At 45.6% G+C, this 20,000-nt stretch overlaps 10 protein-coding genes across 10 annotated transcripts; 4 read left to right on the forward strand and 6 right to left on the reverse strand.

Moving 5' to 3' along the window:
• Window positions 1-42: 42 nt before the first annotated feature.
• Window positions 43-2,459, reverse strand: N7466_003559 (uncharacterized protein; the record flags this gene model as incomplete). Its single annotated transcript, XM_057162956.1, has 3 exons — window positions 43-1,696; window positions 1,784-1,947; window positions 2,034-2,459. 3 exons carry the CDS (start codon window positions 2,457-2,459, stop codon window positions 43-45), a joined length of 2,244 nt encoding a protein of 747 aa, XP_057024071.1.
• A 1,115-nt stretch (window positions 2,460-3,574) lies between these two features.
• N7466_003560 (putative aldo-keto reductase (AKR13)) lies at window positions 3,575-4,873 on the reverse strand (the record flags this gene model as incomplete). Its single annotated transcript, XM_057162957.1, has 5 exons — window positions 3,575-3,870; window positions 3,950-4,144; window positions 4,194-4,307; window positions 4,364-4,655; window positions 4,715-4,873. 5 exons carry the CDS (start codon window positions 4,871-4,873, stop codon window positions 3,575-3,577), a joined length of 1,056 nt encoding a protein of 351 aa, XP_057024072.1.
• Window positions 4,874-5,598: 725 nt separating this feature from the next.
• On the forward strand, window positions 5,599-6,585 carry N7466_003561 (DUF3425 domain-containing protein; the record flags this gene model as incomplete). Its single annotated transcript, XM_057162958.1, has 2 exons — window positions 5,599-5,752; window positions 5,813-6,585. The coding sequence occupies 2 exons, from the start codon at window positions 5,599-5,601 to the stop codon at window positions 6,583-6,585; spliced, it is 927 nt and encodes a 308-aa protein (XP_057024073.1).
• Window positions 6,586-6,696: 111 nt separating this feature from the next.
• Window positions 6,697-7,759, reverse strand: N7466_003562 (uncharacterized protein; the record flags this gene model as incomplete). Its single annotated transcript, XM_057162959.1, has 2 exons — window positions 6,697-7,155; window positions 7,220-7,759. The coding sequence occupies 2 exons, from the start codon at window positions 7,757-7,759 to the stop codon at window positions 6,697-6,699; spliced, it is 999 nt and encodes a 332-aa protein (XP_057024074.1).
• A 996-nt stretch (window positions 7,760-8,755) lies between these two features.
• N7466_003563 (acetoin reductase) lies at window positions 8,756-10,076 on the reverse strand (the record flags this gene model as incomplete). Its single annotated transcript, XM_057162960.1, has 6 exons — window positions 8,756-8,917; window positions 8,972-9,097; window positions 9,223-9,387; window positions 9,602-9,825; window positions 9,873-9,906; window positions 9,990-10,076. The coding sequence occupies 6 exons, from the start codon at window positions 10,074-10,076 to the stop codon at window positions 8,756-8,758; spliced, it is 798 nt and encodes a 265-aa protein (XP_057024075.1).
• A 381-nt stretch (window positions 10,077-10,457) lies between these two features.
• Window positions 10,458-11,937, forward strand: N7466_003564 (Major facilitator superfamily domain general substrate transporter; the record flags this gene model as incomplete). Its single annotated transcript, XM_057162961.1, has 2 exons — window positions 10,458-10,913; window positions 10,963-11,937. The coding sequence occupies 2 exons, from the start codon at window positions 10,458-10,460 to the stop codon at window positions 11,935-11,937; spliced, it is 1,431 nt and encodes a 476-aa protein (XP_057024076.1).
• Window positions 11,938-12,383: 446 nt separating this feature from the next.
• Window positions 12,384-14,312, reverse strand: N7466_003565 (flavin-containing monooxygenase; the record flags this gene model as incomplete). Its single annotated transcript, XM_057162962.1, has 5 exons — window positions 12,384-12,808; window positions 12,859-13,261; window positions 13,322-13,542; window positions 13,590-13,747; window positions 13,801-14,312. The coding sequence occupies 5 exons, from the start codon at window positions 14,310-14,312 to the stop codon at window positions 12,384-12,386; spliced, it is 1,719 nt and encodes a 572-aa protein (XP_057024077.1).
• A 423-nt stretch (window positions 14,313-14,735) lies between these two features.
• Window positions 14,736-15,837, forward strand: N7466_003566 (quinone oxidoreductase family protein; the record flags this gene model as incomplete). Its single annotated transcript, XM_057162963.1, has 3 exons — window positions 14,736-15,389; window positions 15,441-15,528; window positions 15,584-15,837. 3 exons carry the CDS (start codon window positions 14,736-14,738, stop codon window positions 15,835-15,837), a joined length of 996 nt encoding a protein of 331 aa, XP_057024078.1.
• A 491-nt stretch (window positions 15,838-16,328) lies between these two features.
• Window positions 16,329-16,788, reverse strand: N7466_003567 (Carboxymuconolactone decarboxylase; the record flags this gene model as incomplete). The annotated part of the gene is made up of 2 exons (XM_057162964.1): window positions 16,329-16,634; window positions 16,693-16,788. 2 exons carry the CDS (start codon window positions 16,786-16,788, stop codon window positions 16,329-16,331), a joined length of 402 nt encoding a protein of 133 aa, XP_057024079.1.
• A 2,416-nt stretch (window positions 16,789-19,204) lies between these two features.
• Window positions 19,205-19,766, forward strand: N7466_003568 (uncharacterized protein; the record flags this gene model as incomplete). Its single annotated transcript, XM_057162965.1, has 2 exons — window positions 19,205-19,252; window positions 19,350-19,766. The coding sequence occupies 2 exons, from the start codon at window positions 19,205-19,207 to the stop codon at window positions 19,764-19,766; spliced, it is 465 nt and encodes a 154-aa protein (XP_057024080.1).
• Window positions 19,767-20,000: the final 234 nt, after the last annotated feature.

The raw sequence follows: 20,000 nt of genomic DNA on the forward strand, positions 1-20,000 counted from the left end.
TTCGTAATTCCCGGGGCTGACGACAGACCAATCAAATAAGTTCTATTGGTACAGTTTTTCCGTCTCAGGTGTGCCGACCCTATCACTTGTGAAGCTATAATGGCCTACAGGCCCATTAACAGGCACTGCTCCCCATTGGACAGACAACAGCGCCATTTCTTCATCCTCGACCTCCGAATCCATATCTGCATTTACCTCTTCATTCCTGTATCCATCCTGAGTATTGGGATCGAAATGAGGATGGCAAGCTGCCGCAATGGCAAGACTACAGCTTCCGGCAATGGGCAGCGCAGACTCGAATCGTCGTAGGCTAAGTCCTACAATGCCCGATAAGAACAGGATTCCCACCATGATAGTGATTAATGTCCCGACAGCAGACCAGCCACATGTAATAAAGTCACTTGCTGTATCACGCTGTCCATCGGAAGACCAGGCTTCAATACCGACCATGAACAGGCTTTCCGAAATGAGCCAATGGAGAAGGGTAGATGTAATCATCATTGGGACTCCGTAGCGATATGGTATAGAGAGGAAGTAGTTGGATCTCTGGTACTGCTTCGGATTGTGGGAGACGCGAAGGCCCTTTTTTTGGTTGGCATAGCCGCTCCACTCGGCGCTGAGGGTCATTGATGTTAGGAGGCTGTTGAATGCGAAGTAGATTAAGGAGAAGATCAACTGAGGTGAGTTGGCGATCAGCACGTTGCCGATTATGGATGAGGGCCAATTATCGCCATATATCAAGGTACTCGAGCCAACGGACCCGAGCCCTTCCGTGAAGGGACTTGATCCATCCTGGTATTTGCTAAGCCCAAATGTTAAAAGCAGGATGCAAGCTCCTACAGCAAGTCCCCAGAACAGCATGCTTAATGTCCAACGGGAAGTAGAAGCGGCTGTGCTCCATCGTTTCCGTGAAGGATCAAAGGCTCTGGGCTCGCACCGTGGCGAGTTCGAAGTGTTGACTGAGCCGTTATATTGTGAAGTCGATTTCACCTCGCGTTTTGTCAGTAGACAGCTGCGCCGGGAATGGGGATCCGGGTCTCGTAGAAAAGAGGCGATCGCGTCCCCGATGGTCAGAATAGGGGAATTCTGTATCCCCAGCCACATAAAGAGCAAGATAGCGATTTTGCTCAAATTAAATGCTATCACGACTATGACAAGTTGGAATGAATATTCCAGTTTGCAGGATTGCGGTGCCTTTTCTACCAAGCAGTATTCGACTGTGTATTGACTGTTGTCACTCAATCCCACTTTCCAATTATCAAGGGAACGTGTCCAGAAATCACGGCCTGTGTAACAACTGGTCGCAGAGAGACGAAGGGATTCAACTCCGCATAACCACATGTATGGGTTTGTCGATGCATCACCACGCGTGTTGAAGATTGGTTGAAAAACGCCGTTCGTCATGACATACGCATATGTATCGTTATCCCCAACATCTTGGGTAACAATTAGCACCTTGCTGTAAGCTTCTTCAAAAGTCACTGCAAATGCGTCGACACATGCTTGATTATCTAGACGCTCCAAGTCTCCACTCTTTGCCGATGAATAGAGCTGCATGAAAGAAGACGTCATATTAGCCTCGCTAAAGGGATAGGTGAGATTGAGATTAGACTGGAGATTTTCTCCAAGTGAGCTAGAGCCGGCAAAAACATCGTACGCGTGGGCGGATGATGTGGAGTATATTGCTGAATTATACCTGTATCAATACATGCATAGGAGAGGTTGTTAGCGCTCGGTTGATTTTGAAGTTCTGGTTTGTGGGAATATATATCACTGTGCATACATCAAGTGGAAAGGCAGGGACGATAGTGCCAGGAGTACCCATAGAAACGAGCGTGTGCGAGGCACTTCGAAGAGGTTTCGAATACTGGGCACGCCAATATCAAGCCAGCGACCTTTCATATGTGCTTTGTTGATATCTCGTCGGCTTGGCGCAGCCAAACATTGCTAGGTGCACAGTTTTGTTAGTGACTCTTCGAGCGACAAAAAATACGCCAGAAAGCACTCGAGAGACTCCTATCTTCCAGACTTACCATCCCAAAATTACTAGCACCCAGCAATGCGGTGCTCAAAATGTTGATTACCAGATGCAAGACAACCCCTAATCGATGTGACTCGTCACAGTCTCCCTCATACAGTGTTGTGTTAAGACTTTGCCCATTTTGGCGGTGCGTGAGGCAATAAAGCAGGAATCCCACATTGAAAAATAGCACAACCACGCCAGCAACGATCGCTAAGAAGAGGGTGAATTTCCAGCCATGGAATTTATTGTTTTTGTTGTGTTTCATTGGTTTGCTCCTGTCCTCCTGTCTCCTTTTTGTGAGAATGCTTGTTCGGCTGGATTCTTTATTCGGGTTTTCCTGGGAATCGACCTCCAATAGCCGATTCGATGCATTGGGAAGTTTGTCAATCGATACAAGCTCGATATACGCTGGCTGAGGGGAGGAGCTGTGCAGCATTATGTGGGTATTTTTCAAGCGCCTAAATTTTTTTTTTCGTATACATAGATCAGCCGACTCAAAAACCCAGGTAGGATTTTTTGAGGAAAGAGAATATATTAAGGTTGACTTCACATGTGCAGGCTGCGATTCCGGTGGGAGGCTAATCGTTTATTAGTATTTACAAAATATGACAGCAGCAGGGAGCCATGGCCCCTGACTCATGTGGCGACGCTAAGTGGCGCGGGGATAAAAATAGTGATGGTGAAGTTTAACTTGCATAAGCGAGAAATCGCCATTTGCGGCACGAGGGGGGGATTCCGAATCCCTGCATGGATATTAATGTTATTATCATCAACCGTTCAGCATGGATAAATGAGAACATTTGAACAGGTGATTTAATGTTATCTCCGAAACTCGAGTAACTACTAGTTAATTCCAGAGTAAGTTGGTGGGTTGACTATTTAGAGAGTTTTGGTTATTAAGCAATCTCTGACTTCAAATATTGACCAGAGATTGGACCTCAGCCTCACCGTTGTCTAACCAATTAGGAGTCGACTTTCTATTTGGAATTCAGATGCCAAGAGTGTGCACATGTTCAGTATATGTAATCGATGCTATTCAAATCTTTGTATAGGTCGGTACGAATATATATTCAAACGCAATATTGTGAGATTGATATTCGCGTTCCCATCCCCAGTCAACATTCAATGCTATAGGTTCCCGAATGTTCAAATGTTCATATTCGCGGGCACAATATAACATCAAACAACCACCCAATAAGAGAAGGTGTATCACGTGCAGTTTGTTTATCTAACTCGCATGACTCGCATTCGGATCTGGCCTGTTCAAATGTTCAAATGTTCATTTCGAGCCTCCTTTAGATGCCGGATCAGGACATCAACATGGTTTGACTCTGGGACATGGTGAGTTGCGGCTTCAAACACAAAAGTTTCCAGCATCTCTCCTTTCGAACCTCCACCACGCCCGCAGCAAATCTTTTTTTTCTTTCTTTTTCTTTTTTTTGAAATCATTCATGGACCACGGAGTGATATTTTCTGTTGTGTGGCTACCTCAGAAACATGCAGTAAGCAGAGATAAGGTAGATAAACCCCAGCATCACCCAACGAACGTCTCTAATGGCCAACCATTGATTGATAAATCTCAGAGAATCTCTCTCCAGATGGCTTCGTAGCGTTCACAATCTTTCGCAACTCTGTCAGCTCATCTTCTGTCAATTCGATATCACGCGACGCCCAGTTCTCTTCCAACCGCGAGGCTTTGGTAGTCCCTGGGATAGAAATCAACCCTTGCGCAGCGACCCAAGCTAAGGCGATCTGCGAAACTGAGCAACCTTTTTTGGTCGCCAATTTCTTGATCTCATCAACAATAGCCTTGTTCTTGTAGAAGTTCTCCCCTTGGAACTTAGGGACTAGGTTTTGCGTAAGTTAATACCGAAGAAACAATAAATTGTGCGGAGGATGGGAGACCAGGAAGCGTTAAAGACCTACCAGTGCGTCGAAAATCGTTGGGGGCAAAGTCGTCTGGAGACTTGAAGGGGAAATCGTCTACAAGCCAGCCGTGCCCTAGAGGACTAAAAGCCACAAAAGCCACACCCAGTTCCTTTGCTGTCTCAATGAGGCCACTATTTTCATGAAGCGTCTCAAAAGCAGAGTACTCGGCTTGAACAGCATCGATCTTAGCAACTGGCATGTGTTAGCGAACGCTTTCATGTATAATCACGGAGAGACGAACTCGAATTTGCTTTCCGCAAAGTTGCAGCAGAGCATTCGGATAAGCCAATGTACTTGGTTTTTCCACTGCGTCGAAGTTCATCCAGCGTGCCGATGGATTCCTCGAGGGGCGTATCTGTAGTTATAGAGTTAGGAAACCACTTTGATAATTCGAAAATTCTTAATACATACTGGGGTCAATTCTGTGGAGATAGTAGAGGTCTGGAGTAAAACCAAGCCGTTCGATAGTCCCCTCAATGTAATCCTTGATGTGGGCGGCCGAGTTTGTTACTTTGCGTTGCGGACCGAAGACGTCGAACCCGCACTTTGAGGCCACTGCGTTCCCATGAAATGTAAGAAAATGGCGTAGTGCAAACAAAAAAGTGTCAGCGCTGTTTTGCTCACCAAATAATTCATCGCGGACATTGTGCTTTCTAATGAAATCTCCCAGCAACTTCTCGTTTTCGCCGTTCTTGTAAGCAACCTAGGACATCAAGACATTAGAGACTGGAGTTATTGATTCAACCTGGAGGGGCGATTTACCGCGGTGTCCCAAAACGTACAGCCTAGCTCAATGGCTTTCAAAAGAACAGGCTCGGATTGGGCGAGGTCAAGATCGGTCCCCATGGCGGAATTGAGGCCCATGGCGCCAAAACCGGGAACGGGGACCTGCCGGCCACCAATGGAAAGTGTCTTGACCATTGTAGTGGTGGGTTCTAAAGGTCCAGATGCTGATCAGCTCGACTATATCTCGCTATAAGGCAAGTGATTCTGCGGCCCTTGAAACGCGGATGGACGCACGTGTATTGGCAGTAGAGTTCTGGGAAGGTGCAGTTGCAAAGGTGCGAATGCGCAGGATAGATAGGAAGGTAAGTTAGATGAGCTAGACGAGCGGCTTCGCGGTGCTTTATACTTCGAGCAACTGGAACACTGAAACCACATCGCAAAAGTGACATCACTAGAATCGGCTAGTCAAAGACTCAAAGTTGTATTCTGCAGTTGGCCGTAAGACCCACTTGTTCCCGGTCCCACGGTGGATTGACTTTACATATTAGTGTATTCCTTGATGACATCTTCAATGCGATTGGCTGGCTGATTCAGCTGATCCACTTGTGCTCATGCGAGTTTGAACGTGAACTAAAATTCCAATATTGAAGACCCACTCCTAGATACCATAATAGATTAGCGTCATGCAGGCGGATGACATAAGTGGGTCTCGCACCGCCCTGGGAAAATTTGAAAGATGCATGATTGGGTACCGGAGGTACCGGAGGTACCGGACTTGTAGATGGAATTAGGGAACCTGGATCTGCCCTTCTCTTTCACCTTCCTTGAGCGTGCCAAATCAACAACCCACCTCCTGTCATCAAGTTGCATAAATTGCTATATTACAAAAATTGATTTGTTACTGTGGCCAGATCGCAAAGATGAATCGATCAGGAGAGGGACCATCTGAAAAGCGGATCGCTCTAAGGTCCTTCTCGCTGCGTGTCAATGCATGGCCAGACGAGGATTGGTCGGGTATCACCGATCCAAAAACACGCCGCAGGCTTCAAAATCGCTTGAACCAAAGGGCTCGACGTAAGTCCACCATTCGTGAAATCAATTGGCCAGTATTACCCTGACTGTCTATACAAACAGGCCTACAAAATAAAAAACCATCAAATCCTTCGAGAGACAGATGGACAAACGATAGCGATGGTTCTTTTTCCGATGAACAGCACAAGCCCGCTGCATATACTATTATTCCACGAGATATTCACCAAAAACTGGAACGGCCTGCCGCTTTTGACTTCGCCTCTCTAGTGGCCATTGAAGATGTGTGCATACTGGAATCGCATTCTCCGGCAATGAAATCCAGAATGGCCCAATTAGAAAGAACAGCCTTTCAACACTACATAATGGGCTCTCCGCGAACCGATCTATTACTTCACCTGATTCAACTGAATTTCACCAGAGCGCTGATAGAAAACACGAAAATACTGGGTCTCAAACCCCATCAGCTCCACGACGATGCAATCTCACCATTCAACACTGCTGGCCCATGGCAAGAAGAGTCTATCTATACCCTTCCAATACACCTCAAGCCTACTGTGATCCAGCGTTCTATTCCACATCACCCCTGGTTGGACCTACTTCCTGTTCCTCAAATGAGAGATAATTTGATCCTTGCTGGAGAATTTGAGGGAGAGATACAGCTGTGTCTTGATATGAAGGGTAGTGGGAACACGCGATCGGGGAGAAGTGGAATAATTGTTTGGAGTGACCCTTGGGATCCCACAGGGTGGGAAGTTACTGAACCCTTTGCTCGTTCTTGGGGTTGGGTGATAAGAAATTGTTATGATTTGGCCCATTCTACGAACCAGTGGCGGGCGAAGCGCAGTGAAAGACCGCTTTTCCGTATGACTGTATAGGTTGATGTGACAAGTGATTCGTGTAGATATAAAGACAAAATGTACAACAATGGGACCGGAAAGTGACATCTTCTCATTTGATCTACTTAAGATCTGGATTAATCAAGGATCTCACTCGTAACCATAAGCCTTCCAGTCGATCTTTTGCAGCGATTCTTCAGGGCCCACCAAGGAAGCGATGGCCTCTTTAGTCATATACTCCTGAGCCTCTTTGACCAGTGACCCGTACTTATTCATAGCGCCGCTCTCCTTGATGATACGAGTGAACTCCCATTGGCGCGCCTGTTCCTCTCCCATATGCCCAAATAACTCGATGTATGTCTCAGGGGATACCTGGATGATCTGCGTGGAGCCTGGATTTGGCGCAATGCCACTCGCCCTACCCCACATGGCTAAGTAAGATTCCAAAGTAAGATCTTCCACATTGCACCTCACGTGAGTGCCTCCCGGGGGCTTGTTATGGACAAGCCCGTGAACGAATATTCCCGAATTGATACGATGATCGCCTAGAGACGGGTACATAGCTGAGGGATCAGCTGGGTAAATTTGCACCCACTTTTTGGCCGCATGCTATCTTTTCGTTAGCAGGATACTTTGCCATCGGGGGATATCCGTCAGATAATTCACGGCATACCAGGTAAATGGGCTTAAACACCTCATAGTCGGTGAGGTTAATCACGAATGTTGTGAAGAAGCAAAAGGTCGTGAGTGACAAGAGGTGCTCGTCTTCCTTGATAAACTCGTCCACTCGGCCCTTTGCCTCGAAATGGGGCACAATAGCTTTGCCCTCACTGACGCGAGTGCTGTGCGGAAGAGTACTCCACAGGTAGTGCTCTAAAGTGGGCACCTTCGATGCTGCCTTGGCCATATTGGTGCCTTGTGTGTACTCGATGTCCATTGACTTTTCCCATCCCTTAGTCCAGAAATTCTCGTAGTAATCCGTGATGGCGAAGATCACATTGGCACCCAAGAAAGCTTTTTCAAGGCTGGCCAGATCTCCGAGGTCACCCTTGACCATCTCAACGCCCTTCGCCGAGAGAGCCTTTGCTCTCTCACTATCAGGGTTACGAGTCAGTCCACGTACTCTCCAGTTTCCATCTTTGAGAAACGATGAGACCACGGAGCCACCTTGGCCGCCTGTTGCTCCAACCACAACGATGAGTTTCTGAGCCATGATGAAGAAAGTTTGTTCCAAGGCTTGTGTTCAAAGCTGACCTTCAAACAGTGCTGATATCGAGTTGATGTAAATGTTGGATTTGAGTCGTCATTTGAATATATAGCTTTCGCGGCTCGCCTCGAGAAAATATTACGTATTTCCTCAATGGAGACGACGTAGACGAGGTGGACCTGAAGAGGAATTCAGAATGACTATCGGCCGACTATACTGACTATACCGACTGTACTGACTGTACCGATTGCACCGATCGCACCGATTGCACCGATCAATTATACCGACCGACAATGCCGACAATGCCGACTGCCGAGACCCACCGCCCCCGCTTTTTTTGACTAAAGACACTGGAGCCTAGATCAATACACACCCTCAAGTTCGGTTAAACCCCGGATTTGAATTGCAAATTGCTAGTATTGGGTGCCGGATTGATTGCGATCGTTTTGGATACCCCGCACTAACTCTTGGATAAAATTCGGAATATTTATCTTGTATTTGGAAAGACCACTCAAACAAAGGCAAGTAAGTGTTGTTAGAATCACGTGACATGACGGCTTGTTCCCGGCACGAGTGCTTCCCCGTTTGTTCTAGATATCAGGCGTCTTCTCTCTTTCTTCCTTTCTTCTCTCTCTACGCAATCAAGATTCATATTCATTCCTTTTGCTTGTTTCCCTCGCCTCTGCCAGGTGTATCTAGTAAGCAATTGTGGAGAGAAGAAACGTCAATTCTAGGATAAAGTATACGAGTGAAAATGGGATAAAGCAGTTTAAAGTTTTTCAATGTTTACCCTGGTAATTAGGCGAAGGCTTGTGAACGACTCCTGAGGGCAGAGAAAATTGAACCAGCCCATCGTGACTATGCAAAATATGTTTACTTGGTGGACCCGATTGATGTTTGGAACACGAAGAATAGAGAGAGAACTTGAATTCTTCTACTAGTAAGAGGTCCATCTCCAGTTGAAAGGTTATTCAGATTGATCTGGCTTAATCGAAAAAGCCATTAACAGAATTGGATACCTGAACCGTCGGTTAGACAGAGAAAATGACGCAGTTGTAAGAATTTGGGGCTCATACCGCCGTCAATGATAACACTTTGTCCTGTTATCAGGTTTGAGTCCTTACCAGCCAGGAAGCTTACACAGCCAGCAATGTCTTCCGGGGTCTTTAGGAATGCGAGTCAGCTTGTATGGACCCAAGTGGAGGGGGGTTGTCGTACCGATGGCTTCTTCATAGCGGCGCGCTGCTCTACCGCCATTCTAAAGGCTTCCCCCTTCGGGATTCCCAAAGCACTGGAGTAACTGTCGTCGATTTCATCCCACATCTGCCAGTCCTTAGCGCAAGACTACATATGAGTTTAATGTCATTTGAATTCATACCGGTGTCTTCACAATACCGGGGCAGTAACAGTTGACCTTTGGCAAATTTCAGTATTTCTTCGTGTAGGTCTCTGAAGAATTTTCTTCTCACGTTGATTTGATGGGTTGCGAGCTCAAGAGCTGTAGCTTGAGTGAGTCCTCTGACAGCCCACTTGCTGACCGAATAAGCAATTGCAGTTGGTTGCTTGATTATTTCTTGGTTAGATCTTCCTCGAGGCGCAATATTATTTTGGATGTGATGATACCGGTCTGAAACCTGAAATAGAACAGGCACCAATAATCTTTCCACCACCACCTTGTTGAATCATTTGCTTTCCTGCGTGCTAATGTATTAACTTCAAAGTTTTCATCGAGGGCTTTTAATCATACCTGCGTGTTTGTAACAGAGGAAAGCCCCACGAACATTCACCTGCGCAATATTAGGCCGGATCTCGCAAATAACCCTTCTAACAAAACAAGGGGCTTCTTACAGCTTGGATTCTGTCCCAATCATCAGGTGTAATGTCCATCATGCGCTTGTTGAGAATTATTCCGGCGTTGGCAACCATGACCTGTGACCTATTAGAAGAACCCCAGAAGCCGTAGCACAGATAACCTACAGTCAAGTTACCGAGAGCCTCGACGGATGTGGAGATGATGCTTTCTACATCCTTCTCAAGACTGACATCACCGATGGCGATAACAGACTTCCGTCCTATCAAGGTATTAGATCTGGGAGTTTTATGTGATTTGAAAACCTACCTTTGCATTCAATTTCGGATTTCAGACTGTTTAACTGATCATGCTGTGACTTGATATCATTTACCTAGGCCTGTTAGACTCAAGTAAAGCTATGCTTCGGGAGTTCCTGATCAATACCGTCACGTCAAAACCATCATCAGCTAGACGCAAGGCAATTGCACGTCCGATTCCCTGGGAGGCTCCTGTGACTATAGCAGTCGGCATTTTGGGCTCGAGGATTGTAATTCTGGTAATTGCTTGTAAGTTAACTCGATACTTTCAGATGTCTGGAATAATATTTTATTTACCGGTTTACAACAGTTTTTTATACAGATATGCCTTCGGTAAAATCCTTGAATGACTCCATGACCGCTCGGCGCTCGTTCGGCATCCCTAGTCTTTGAACCCGACTGCCGACGGTAGTCCAAACATAGTGGATCTTCCTGTAACCATTCGGCTAGCTGGTTGTATAGATTGCAGACAAGAAAAAAAAAACAGTTCCACACTATCATTCGCTCGGGGATCCGAAGCTCGGACGGTATAAGATCCCCGGATTTTCCCCACACTTTCCACTCGCCGCCAATTTATCGATCCACCATAACAACAATGGCAACTAATGACTCAAGTCCGACCAAGATTCAGGGACTTGTAACCTCGAGTGCTGATCATATTGAATTTCAACCTGAGCAGGACAATGAGTCACATCTTGACAAAAAGCTGGTTCGCCGCATCGATTATCACCTACTTCCATGGCTCTGCCTTCTCTACGCGTTGTCGTTGATTGATCGCACCAACATTCCCTCCGCCAAGATAGCGGGAATGTCGGAGGATTTGAACCTCAATGGTAATCGATACTCTGTCGCGCTCGTCGTGTTCTTCGCCCCCTATCTTCTCAGCGAGTTGCCTAGCAACTTCATCATTCGTCGCATCGGCACAAGGTACTATCTCTCATTCCTAATTGTCTCGTGGGGAACCATATCCATGTGCCATGGATTCGTGGCCCAATATTCAGAGCTCGTTGGGTTGAGACTTATTCTGGGGCTTTTTGAGGGGGGCTTCAATGTCAGTTGTGTTGGGCCCTAGAAGTCAATTGTCACTAATATTCAGCCAGCCCGGCTGCATCTACCTGATTTCTTCTTGGTATAAGCGATATGAAACTCAACAGCGACTCTCTGTATGGTATATGTCTGGGTCAATAATTTCGGGGTTTAATGGGATAATATCATACGGATTGAGCACACTAGAGGGACTCGGTGGACGACGAGGTTGGAACTGGATATTCATCATCCCCGGCGCTATTACTATTTTTCTTGCAATCCCGATCTTCCTGTTCCTGACAGACTTTCCCGAAAGCTCATCGTGGTTGAGTCCTAGTGATCTCGAGCGAGTCCAGGAAAGACTTCGAGAGGACCGCGGTGAACAAATAGATGATAAGATCAGCTTTCAAAAAGCCTTGAGAGATCTCCGAGACTGGCGAATATGGGTTCTGGCAAGTCTGCTTTTCTTTCCTACGGCTGGCTCCTACACGATGGCCTTTTTCACCCCGTCAATTCTTTCCGGACTTGGGTACGATATAGCTTTTTGTCAAATTCTCGTCACCCCGCCGTATTTGCTGGCTGCGATATTCGCCATCGTAACTGGCATTATCTCCGACCGCGTGCGCATGCGCAGCCCGTTCATCATTGGCTTCTCGATTGTTACTCTTGCAGGGGTCATAATGATATCCTGGGGTAATAACACTGGTTGCAAAATGGCTGGAATATTTCTTGCCGTTGTGGGCAATAATTGTGCTATTCCTACTGTCTTGGCCTTTTTGTCTAACAATATTGTTGGATCTAGCAAGAGGCAGATTGCCGTTCCGCTCCAGACTAGCTTTGGTGCCCTGGGTGGAATATTTGGATCGTTAGTCTTTCGAGAACAGGATTATCCTGCCTATCGGCCTGGTATATATGCTTCCATCGCTTGCATTGTAGTATGCATGGCGATCACTCTTGGCATTACGGTCCATTTTTATCGTGAGAACGAGGCGGCCGATAAGAATGGCAAAATTCTGGAGGGACTTGAAGGGTATCGCTACACTCTTTGATCGAAGGCCTTGGGCAACTATCAGGACGTGCATTGCCATATTCAATCACTAACTGTCTGCTCTTTGAGCTATTTGTTTCATGTATTGAAAAGAATATTAACAAAATAAATTTATGAAAAGGCCCGTTATTTTCTTAGAAGCAATGAGCACCACTAAACACATAGAAGTCATGATTCCACTCCGTTCAATATTCTACTAGTAAATTATGGCCTCGACTTGCCAGTGAATCTGTACTAAATCAAATCAAATCTTGAGCTGTAATCAGCTGCTAGCATTGGTAAATAGCTGATCTGTATAGCATTCTTCAAAGATAGAGGTCAATCCCAGGGATCTACTGGAAACTCTCACTGAAGAGGAGGATAGATCATCGAAAAGCAAGTATTGCAAGTAGCTCAATTCCAGGGTTGCATTGCTAAGCTATAGAATTCGCTTCCAACGAATGTAATTCATATCATCTTATCTGGTTCATCCAAATACCAAGTAGAATTCTTCTCAGGGTCTTCCCACGAAGAGAAGCCATTGCCCAAATAGCTAAATCTATTATTGGTCCAATGCGTGTAGTCGAAATCTTCGCCACGGAATCTCTGCAGCATATGAAACCAATGGATACGACTTCCGGGGTGTAATGCAGTCACTGGGCCATCCTGCTCCCCGTTTTTGAACCAGGAACGACAGCTTCCAGACCAAGCTGTTCGCGGCATGAAAGCTGCGATATGGACAGAAAGTTCATCCACCGCTTGCTGCTTGGGAACGATTGATTTGATGCACTCCTCCTGGCATTTCTGAATGATTCTAGTAATATACTTGGATGCAAGCTCAGTGATAGTCAACACACTGCCGTGTCCGATGGGAGCGTTTGGCCCAAGGAAAGCTAGCCGAAAATTAGCAATCGTTCAATGCCAAATGCGATCAAATACTTACTGAAATAGTTCGGCATGCCAGGAACTGCCATAGACATATAAGATGATGGCAGTTCCTGAGTCCAGATATCTTGCAGATTTCCCTTTCTGCCGATTATTGGGAACCTTGGGCAGAACGAAACGTCAAATCCAGTGGCGCAGACAATTGCGTCGACTTCAATAGTCTCGTCCTCAGTTGTGATGAGACCCTTTTCATATATAGATTTGATTCCATCCGTCACAACCTGTACGTTGGTCTTATGAAATGCTTCCAAATAAGCCGGGCTTGGAGTGATTCGGCGACATCCAAATGGGAAGTCGGGCACCAACTTTTCTATCAGCTTCCCGTTGCCCTTCAGAGCCCCTTGCATATATTTGGTCATTGCTTCTTTTATGATAGGGGCGGTTGCGTTTGAATTCACCAGCTATTTCAAATTATTAGTCGATGTTAAGGGCGATCTCCAGATATCAGGAATGGTACTCACGTAGTCGAATTTATTATTTACCACCTCCTCTGTAGCTTTAACAAATTGCTTGTATAGTTCTTTATCGTTTTTGAACTTTTCGATCTGAGCAGATGAGAAGAATTCGCCATCTAGTTCCAACTGGGAAACAACTTGACCAGCTGTACTTGTGGTCATTCTTTCCATACTCCCCGGCGCTATCCACGTGGGAGAGCGAAAGAAGTGAACGAGGGTTTTGACATCTATACTGAGTTAGCACGAATTATCTTCTTTGTTGCCCATGACTTACCTGGCTGCATCGCAGGAACAATCTGGACGCCAGAGGAGCCATTGCCTATAACTGCGACTCTTTTGTCCTTGTAGACAAAACTTTCATCCCAGTTCGCACTATGAACCAATTCACCTTGAAAATTGTCTAAACCCGGGATATCTGGCCATTTCCAATTGCTTTTCATGGTTAGAGTCTTATTTGGCGTGTGAATTGTTCCCGGAGCACGTACTTGAGAATACCCGAGCCATCTAGAAGAAAATGGGCAGAATCGAGCTTTGTAGTATCGGTCCCGAGATCTCTGACCCGAACATGCCACATACCCTCTTCTTCGTTCCATTCCGCATGTTCAACTTGATGATTAAGTCTGACTGAATCATAAAGTCCTTCTTTGATTGCCACATGTTTAAGGTATTGATGTATTTCGGGTGCAGGGGAGTAAAATTTGCTCCAGCTGGGATTGGTTGCCCAAGAAAACTGATAATTGTGCGATGGAATATCACACTGGCAGCCTGGATATCGATTCTCAAACCATGTCCCTCCGATATCAGCGTTTTTTTCGTAAACGACATTTTCAGAGAGAGGGAAATTCTTCTGAAGTGTTCGTATCATGTTCAATCCACTCGCTCCAGCTCCTATAGTAATGATTTTCACAGGAGAGATGGAGCCGAGTGGTTGTTCCAAGACGGTGTACGTAGAATCCGTAGACCCACTACTATCATTCTGGTTGTTTTTGTTTGTCATATCGAGATTCAATCAATATTGTCTGATTGATTCAAAGATGAGAAAGGAAAAATAAATTTTCAATGTTTCAATATCGAATTTGATGATGCTTTTTTGTGGTGTAACAGTAGGATATTATATTTATATATATCAAGTTGTGCTCATATCCGGTTCAAATGTTCAATGAAGGCCATGTAAATCATAATTATATCGCATGTTTTCGTCGGCATGCCTCGGTATCATACAGCTTCGGTCTATTTGAAGGTGCAAGCAGGGTCCAATAGTCCTCGGCAGTCGGCAGATGGATGACTGGCCTGACTTGACCTCGGGCTCGGCAAAGCTCACCCGGCCTTTTTGAAGAAAACCACCCCTATGGTTTAAAATGTTACTAGTCAGCAGCTTTGAAGCCCATCACAAAGGGGATAATTTTCGAACAGCAATCGAATGTTGTCCGCCAACATGAAAGCAGCTGTTTTGTCCAGTATTGGAGGCCCGGAAGGCTTCAAATGTTTGGACGACATACCGATTCCAGAGCTACAAGAAGGCACAGTCATAGTCAAAAACAAAATTTCCAGCATTAATTATGCTGATGTTTATTTCCGTACTGGGATTTACCCAAGTGCTGGGAATACGGACCTCATTCTAGGCCAAGAAGCAGCTGGGGTTATTGTGGCCGCCCCTGTCGACGAACCTCTCGGTCTCAAGAAAGGTGACCGGGTAGTTTGGATTGCTCAAGGCGCATATGCACAGTATACGCGCGTTCCGACATCCCAAATTATCAAGATTCCACAGGGAGTCGAAGATGAAGATGCAGCTGGTGCTTTCTTGGCTGGAATGACCGCGCTGACTCTCATCAGCGAAGCTTTCCCAGCCAAAGCCGGGGATTGGGCTCTTGTTCATGCAGCAGCGGGAGGCGTTGGATTGCTTCTCTGTCAAGCGCTCAAGGACATGGGTGCCGTGGTGATCGGAACTGCCGGTGGTCCGGAAAAGTGCCAACTGGCGCTTCAGAATGGAGCGTCTCATGTCATTGATTATCGGGCGGAGAAAGAATGGCCAAAGAAGGTTCTCGAGCTGACGGGTGGTCGCGGCGTCGATGTTGTAAGTATCTCGTGTTCCCCCATTCATCGCACCGGATTTGACAACGTATAGGCCTACGATGGCGTTGGTAAAGACACCTGGGAAGGTACGATTCAAACTATCGGGCTTTTTGGAACGGCTGTCTTTATCGGGAATGCAAGTGAGTTTTCCATCCGAGTCTTATAATTTATTTCAATGGAAGCTGATCCTTACAGGTGGCGCTGTGCCTCCAATCGGTCTTGAGAAATTGACCGCGAAAAACATTTCTCTTATTAGGCCAACTCTGCGAAACTACATCTCCACGAGATATCGGTTGGAGAGATATGGAAATAAGGCCCTTGAAATGGTCCAGCAGGGGAAGTGGAAGATTCTCAAACATGACCGCTATTATTCACTTGAAGAAGTTGAACAAGCCCATCGGGATCTGGAGAACCGAGCTACAAAGGGGAAGCTTTTGATTAGACTATAGCTTATCTTATGTAAATAGTGTGGAATAGATCGTTTTGAATCTGGGAACTTCATCTAAGAATCTTTTGTTTTTTGATATGGCTTGGAACTCGATAGACATGATCAGGTGCCCGTAGCACCGCCTGCTACTTCATGTCAGCTCGACTAAAGTTAACAAAACCAATAGCCTAGAGCTGGAAAATTGTAATGGAAGATCATCATTCAAGCCATGTATTGATAATCTCCGTGACTGGAATATTATTCAATTGATAATGAATGAAGGAGCGGTGTGTAGATATAGGCACTGGTAACTACTGGTGAACCATGATGATCACGACTTTGATAGGAGATACATGGACAGTAGCAAACAAATTTGAATTGAAGCAATTTCGACAAAACATTTGAATGCATTCTCGAGTTGAAATTGATGTATACTCATACTAGCATCAACAATCATCATTTTTTCAGAGCCCGCTATATGAAGTCTTCGTTTATCGAGCTTTGGTCATTCGACTAAACTTTCGGTTTCCCCTTAACTGCGGCAACAACCTCACTAGCAGTGGCAAGTGCGTCTCGCCCAGCGGGGACTCCACAGTATATCATAGCATGTCTGCATGCTTCACATATTTCTTCCTCAGTAAGGCCGTTGTGGAGTGCTGCGGCGACATGAATCCTCAGTTCGGGCCCACGGTTCAGAGCAGTGAGCATGGCAATATTCATCAAGGACCTCTCGCGAAATTTCAGGCCAGGTCGTGCATAGCTCGAAAAGCAGACCTCGGCAATATACTCTTGACTGGTTTGCGTGAAAATATCTTCACTCTGTACTTCAGTTAGTTGTCAGAAGAAAGGAAATCGTGGTAATTATCAAGCAACTTACAGTATTTGCTCGTAGTTTTGTCAAAAGCTCTTCCCCAAGAAACTCTTTCGTCATTTGAGCTCCAAGAAGGAACTTTTCGGAGGGTGGTTGGGTCATGGCTGAAGATAAAGGTACCTTGAAAGCGACTTGAGTGATACCAAACACTGATAATGTGATTCATTTGGAGAATATGGCGCTATATATTATAACAGGATATTTGAACTGAAGCCGAATGTACTACTAGTGACATCATATGGCAAAAGACCGAGGCTAATCCCACTCTTGAGTGAGGGGTCGTTATTTTAATCTCGGTATATTATGCTTGGTTTTCTGGCGTAGTTTCGCAGTCAATGGTGAGCTAAACGAGGTGGAGGATACCCGTACTTGGATGTTTGATGTCGGCATTCAAATCGGCTGTGGCCCAGGTTAACCGAGCTATGTTAGCCGAAGGCTCGGCAGTCGCCTTGTCACCGTACATATGTAGTACTCAACAATTGCCTTTCTATTACCAGCAGAATAATTCATACAATGAAATCACTCCTCTTAACTTTGTTCAGCACCCTGCCATGATTATTCTGTATGATTCCCGGCCGAGACCGCTGTACATCAGAGCGAAAATCAAAATGATCCTTTGAAGAACTATCTATAAATCTTTTGTCCATGAAAATACATGTGCATGTGGTTTTTTCAGCGATAGCAAATTTTAGGCAGTCAATCCCGTAATCATTGAAGTATACCGTGACCTTGGAAACAGCTATGAACAGTAGATGCACAAAAAGATTTATTACTAGTCCTTGAGAGATACCTTCAAATAAGTCCTAATGATTTGGTAAGATATATTCCTATAATGATGTCCCATTCCGTAAAATTATCCTAGAGCACTAGCTTTGGAGCTAGTTATGAAGTGATGTTTAAAAGTTGATATGTGTACCTGCACATGTGGGGGGATGCGCAGCCCCGGAATTACCCCGCATTGTTTTCTAGATCATCAACCGTCGATGTCACCTGACCTCCGCCTTCCTCCGAGTCATTCACCACTTTTCAAATCTCTTACCTTCAATCGCCTTTTCCTATCTTCAGAGTCGATTCAGCTTCAAGATGAATTCGAGCCTTCCTCGGGAAAGGGCACATACGGTCTGCATTCAGTGTCATGGGCGGAAGGTATGTTTTTGTTCCCTCCACCTCTTTCTCGAGATTGCTTAAAATGACCAAGCGCGCCTAGGTCAAATGCAATTTGGAAGATAGCCTGAGTAGCACATGCAGTAACTGTCTCAGATTCGGTCATCAGTGCATGTGAGTTAGACTGAACTGCTCAAACTCGTGGCTAGTCGCTCAATGTGATAGTTGAAGACCCCGGACCGCCAAACGCCTAAAGCGAAACCGTTCGAGTCATTGCGCTTCAAATCCAGCAATTTACCAATCAACAAACAACTGCCAGGCATCAGTTGCTAAATCTCAATCGCCGTGTTCGTCACCAGTGCAATATGAAAATAGATCAAATGGAGATCAAAGCCAACCAGAACAACATGCTGGTTTTATCGCCGACCACTCAGTTCTGGCATACAACAATCCCTCGCCATTGACCGCTTCAGAAGGTTGGTTATCACCTTCAACACGGATCAAAGAAGCGGTCCTGGCAGCGACAGAGGCAACCACTCTTCCTACTCCACCGTTACGACGAGCGTTGATTGACGCGTATTTCGAGCATGTCTTTCATAACTATCCGATTGTAACTCGAGAAGATGTCTCATCGCCTCATGCATCTCTCATACTACAACAAGCAGTTTGTCTTGCCGGTAGCCTGGTGATGCGTGGAATCGATAATCTTCAACTCGCCTATTCACTCTATGAAAAAGTCAAATCCCTCATCTATCTCAATTATGAACCTGACGAGCTGGCAACGCTGAAGGCAATGTGTCTCTTGTCATGCTGGAGTGTGAAGCCACCGGACAAGATTAGTTTGGATGGTCCATGGTACTGGACTGGAGTCGCCTCCAGGCTTGCGATTCAGATGGGTCTTCACAGAGAGTCAACATACACCAACAAACCCGCATCGAGTCATATCCGAGCAATCTTCTGGAATCTACATGTTTGTTTACCTCGTCCCCTATTGAGGACAGCTAGAGATTTTTAACGATGTGAAAACACAGAATGGAGATAAGCTCCAAGTCGCATGTTGGGGCCGTCCACCAGCTATCAGCCTGAAGTATGCAGACGTTCGTCCGTTGGAGGTGGGCGACTTCGAGAAGCCAAACATTCAAATCAAAGTATTTATTTACGCCACGATGCTTTCGACAATCTTTGGCGAAATTGCAGAACTGCATCTAGAAAAACAACCTGTTCCGCCTCATGAAGCATTGGGACTTACCCGGGCACTATGCAACTGGGTGAAAGAACTACCCGATGAACTTCGACTCTACAATAGCGATGGCAGTAGAAAGGCCTTTAGTCGTCCAGTCTGCGAACTTTTTATTAAGTATTTCGCTGCAATAATCCTGTTGCATCTTCTTCAAAGCGAGATAAATCGACAAAGATGTCCATCGTCAAGATCACTCATAGCAGCATCATGCATGTCTCGTCTGTACGAGGAGATCCATTATAGGGAACAAGCATGTTGTTTGCTTCCTATAAACGGATTTTTCTGTATGCTTGCATCCCTTCCACTGCTATATTACCAGCCTCAATCGACAGAAAAGAAATCTCTTCGCCAGGAGGAACTCGAAATTATTTGCACAGTTATGAAAAGCATGCAGCCAAAATATGGTGGATCTGAAATGGTGCTCACAAAAATCCAACGTCTAGAAAAGGAGGTCCAGGCTTCCCTACAGCGATACCTCCAAGAAACAGGCGCATCCGGCCTACCTGGAGATGGTATCTTACACAATCCCTATCAATATTTGCAGGAATTGTTTCCATTCCCTTCAACTATGTGTACCCATATGGATCTGATTGGAGAGTCTGCAGAGTTCGCAAAAGAAGCGCTTGACGAACCATTGGCGATAGATGAGGAGTGGGCTAGCTTGCTGATTTCAGAAGGCCACAACTTTCTTGACCTCTTTGAACTCTCCAATTATGCAGCTCTGCCTCCAGAGTGAAATGTAACTAGTACTTAGATACTGAATGGAACCATTATCTTCCTGCTGACTGCTTCAGTCAAGGTTTTCTTAACAGAAGATCGACAACCAGATAGAAAAAACAAGAGAATTCGAAATTCTAAATTATCATCTCACATCACACATTTTAGCCGATACCTCAGATGGACCATGTATTTGAAGAACTTGCTGAAATTTGCCTTGGGATTTGACTGGGGGATGGCCGCAGCTTTGGAC

Source organism: Penicillium verhagenii (genome assembly GCF_028828195.1).
Source record: "Penicillium verhagenii strain IBT 33310 chromosome Unknown utg000004l_segment0_segment0, whole genome shotgun sequence".
In the NCBI taxonomy this organism is placed as follows: domain Eukaryota; kingdom Fungi; phylum Ascomycota; class Eurotiomycetes; order Eurotiales; family Aspergillaceae; genus Penicillium; species Penicillium verhagenii.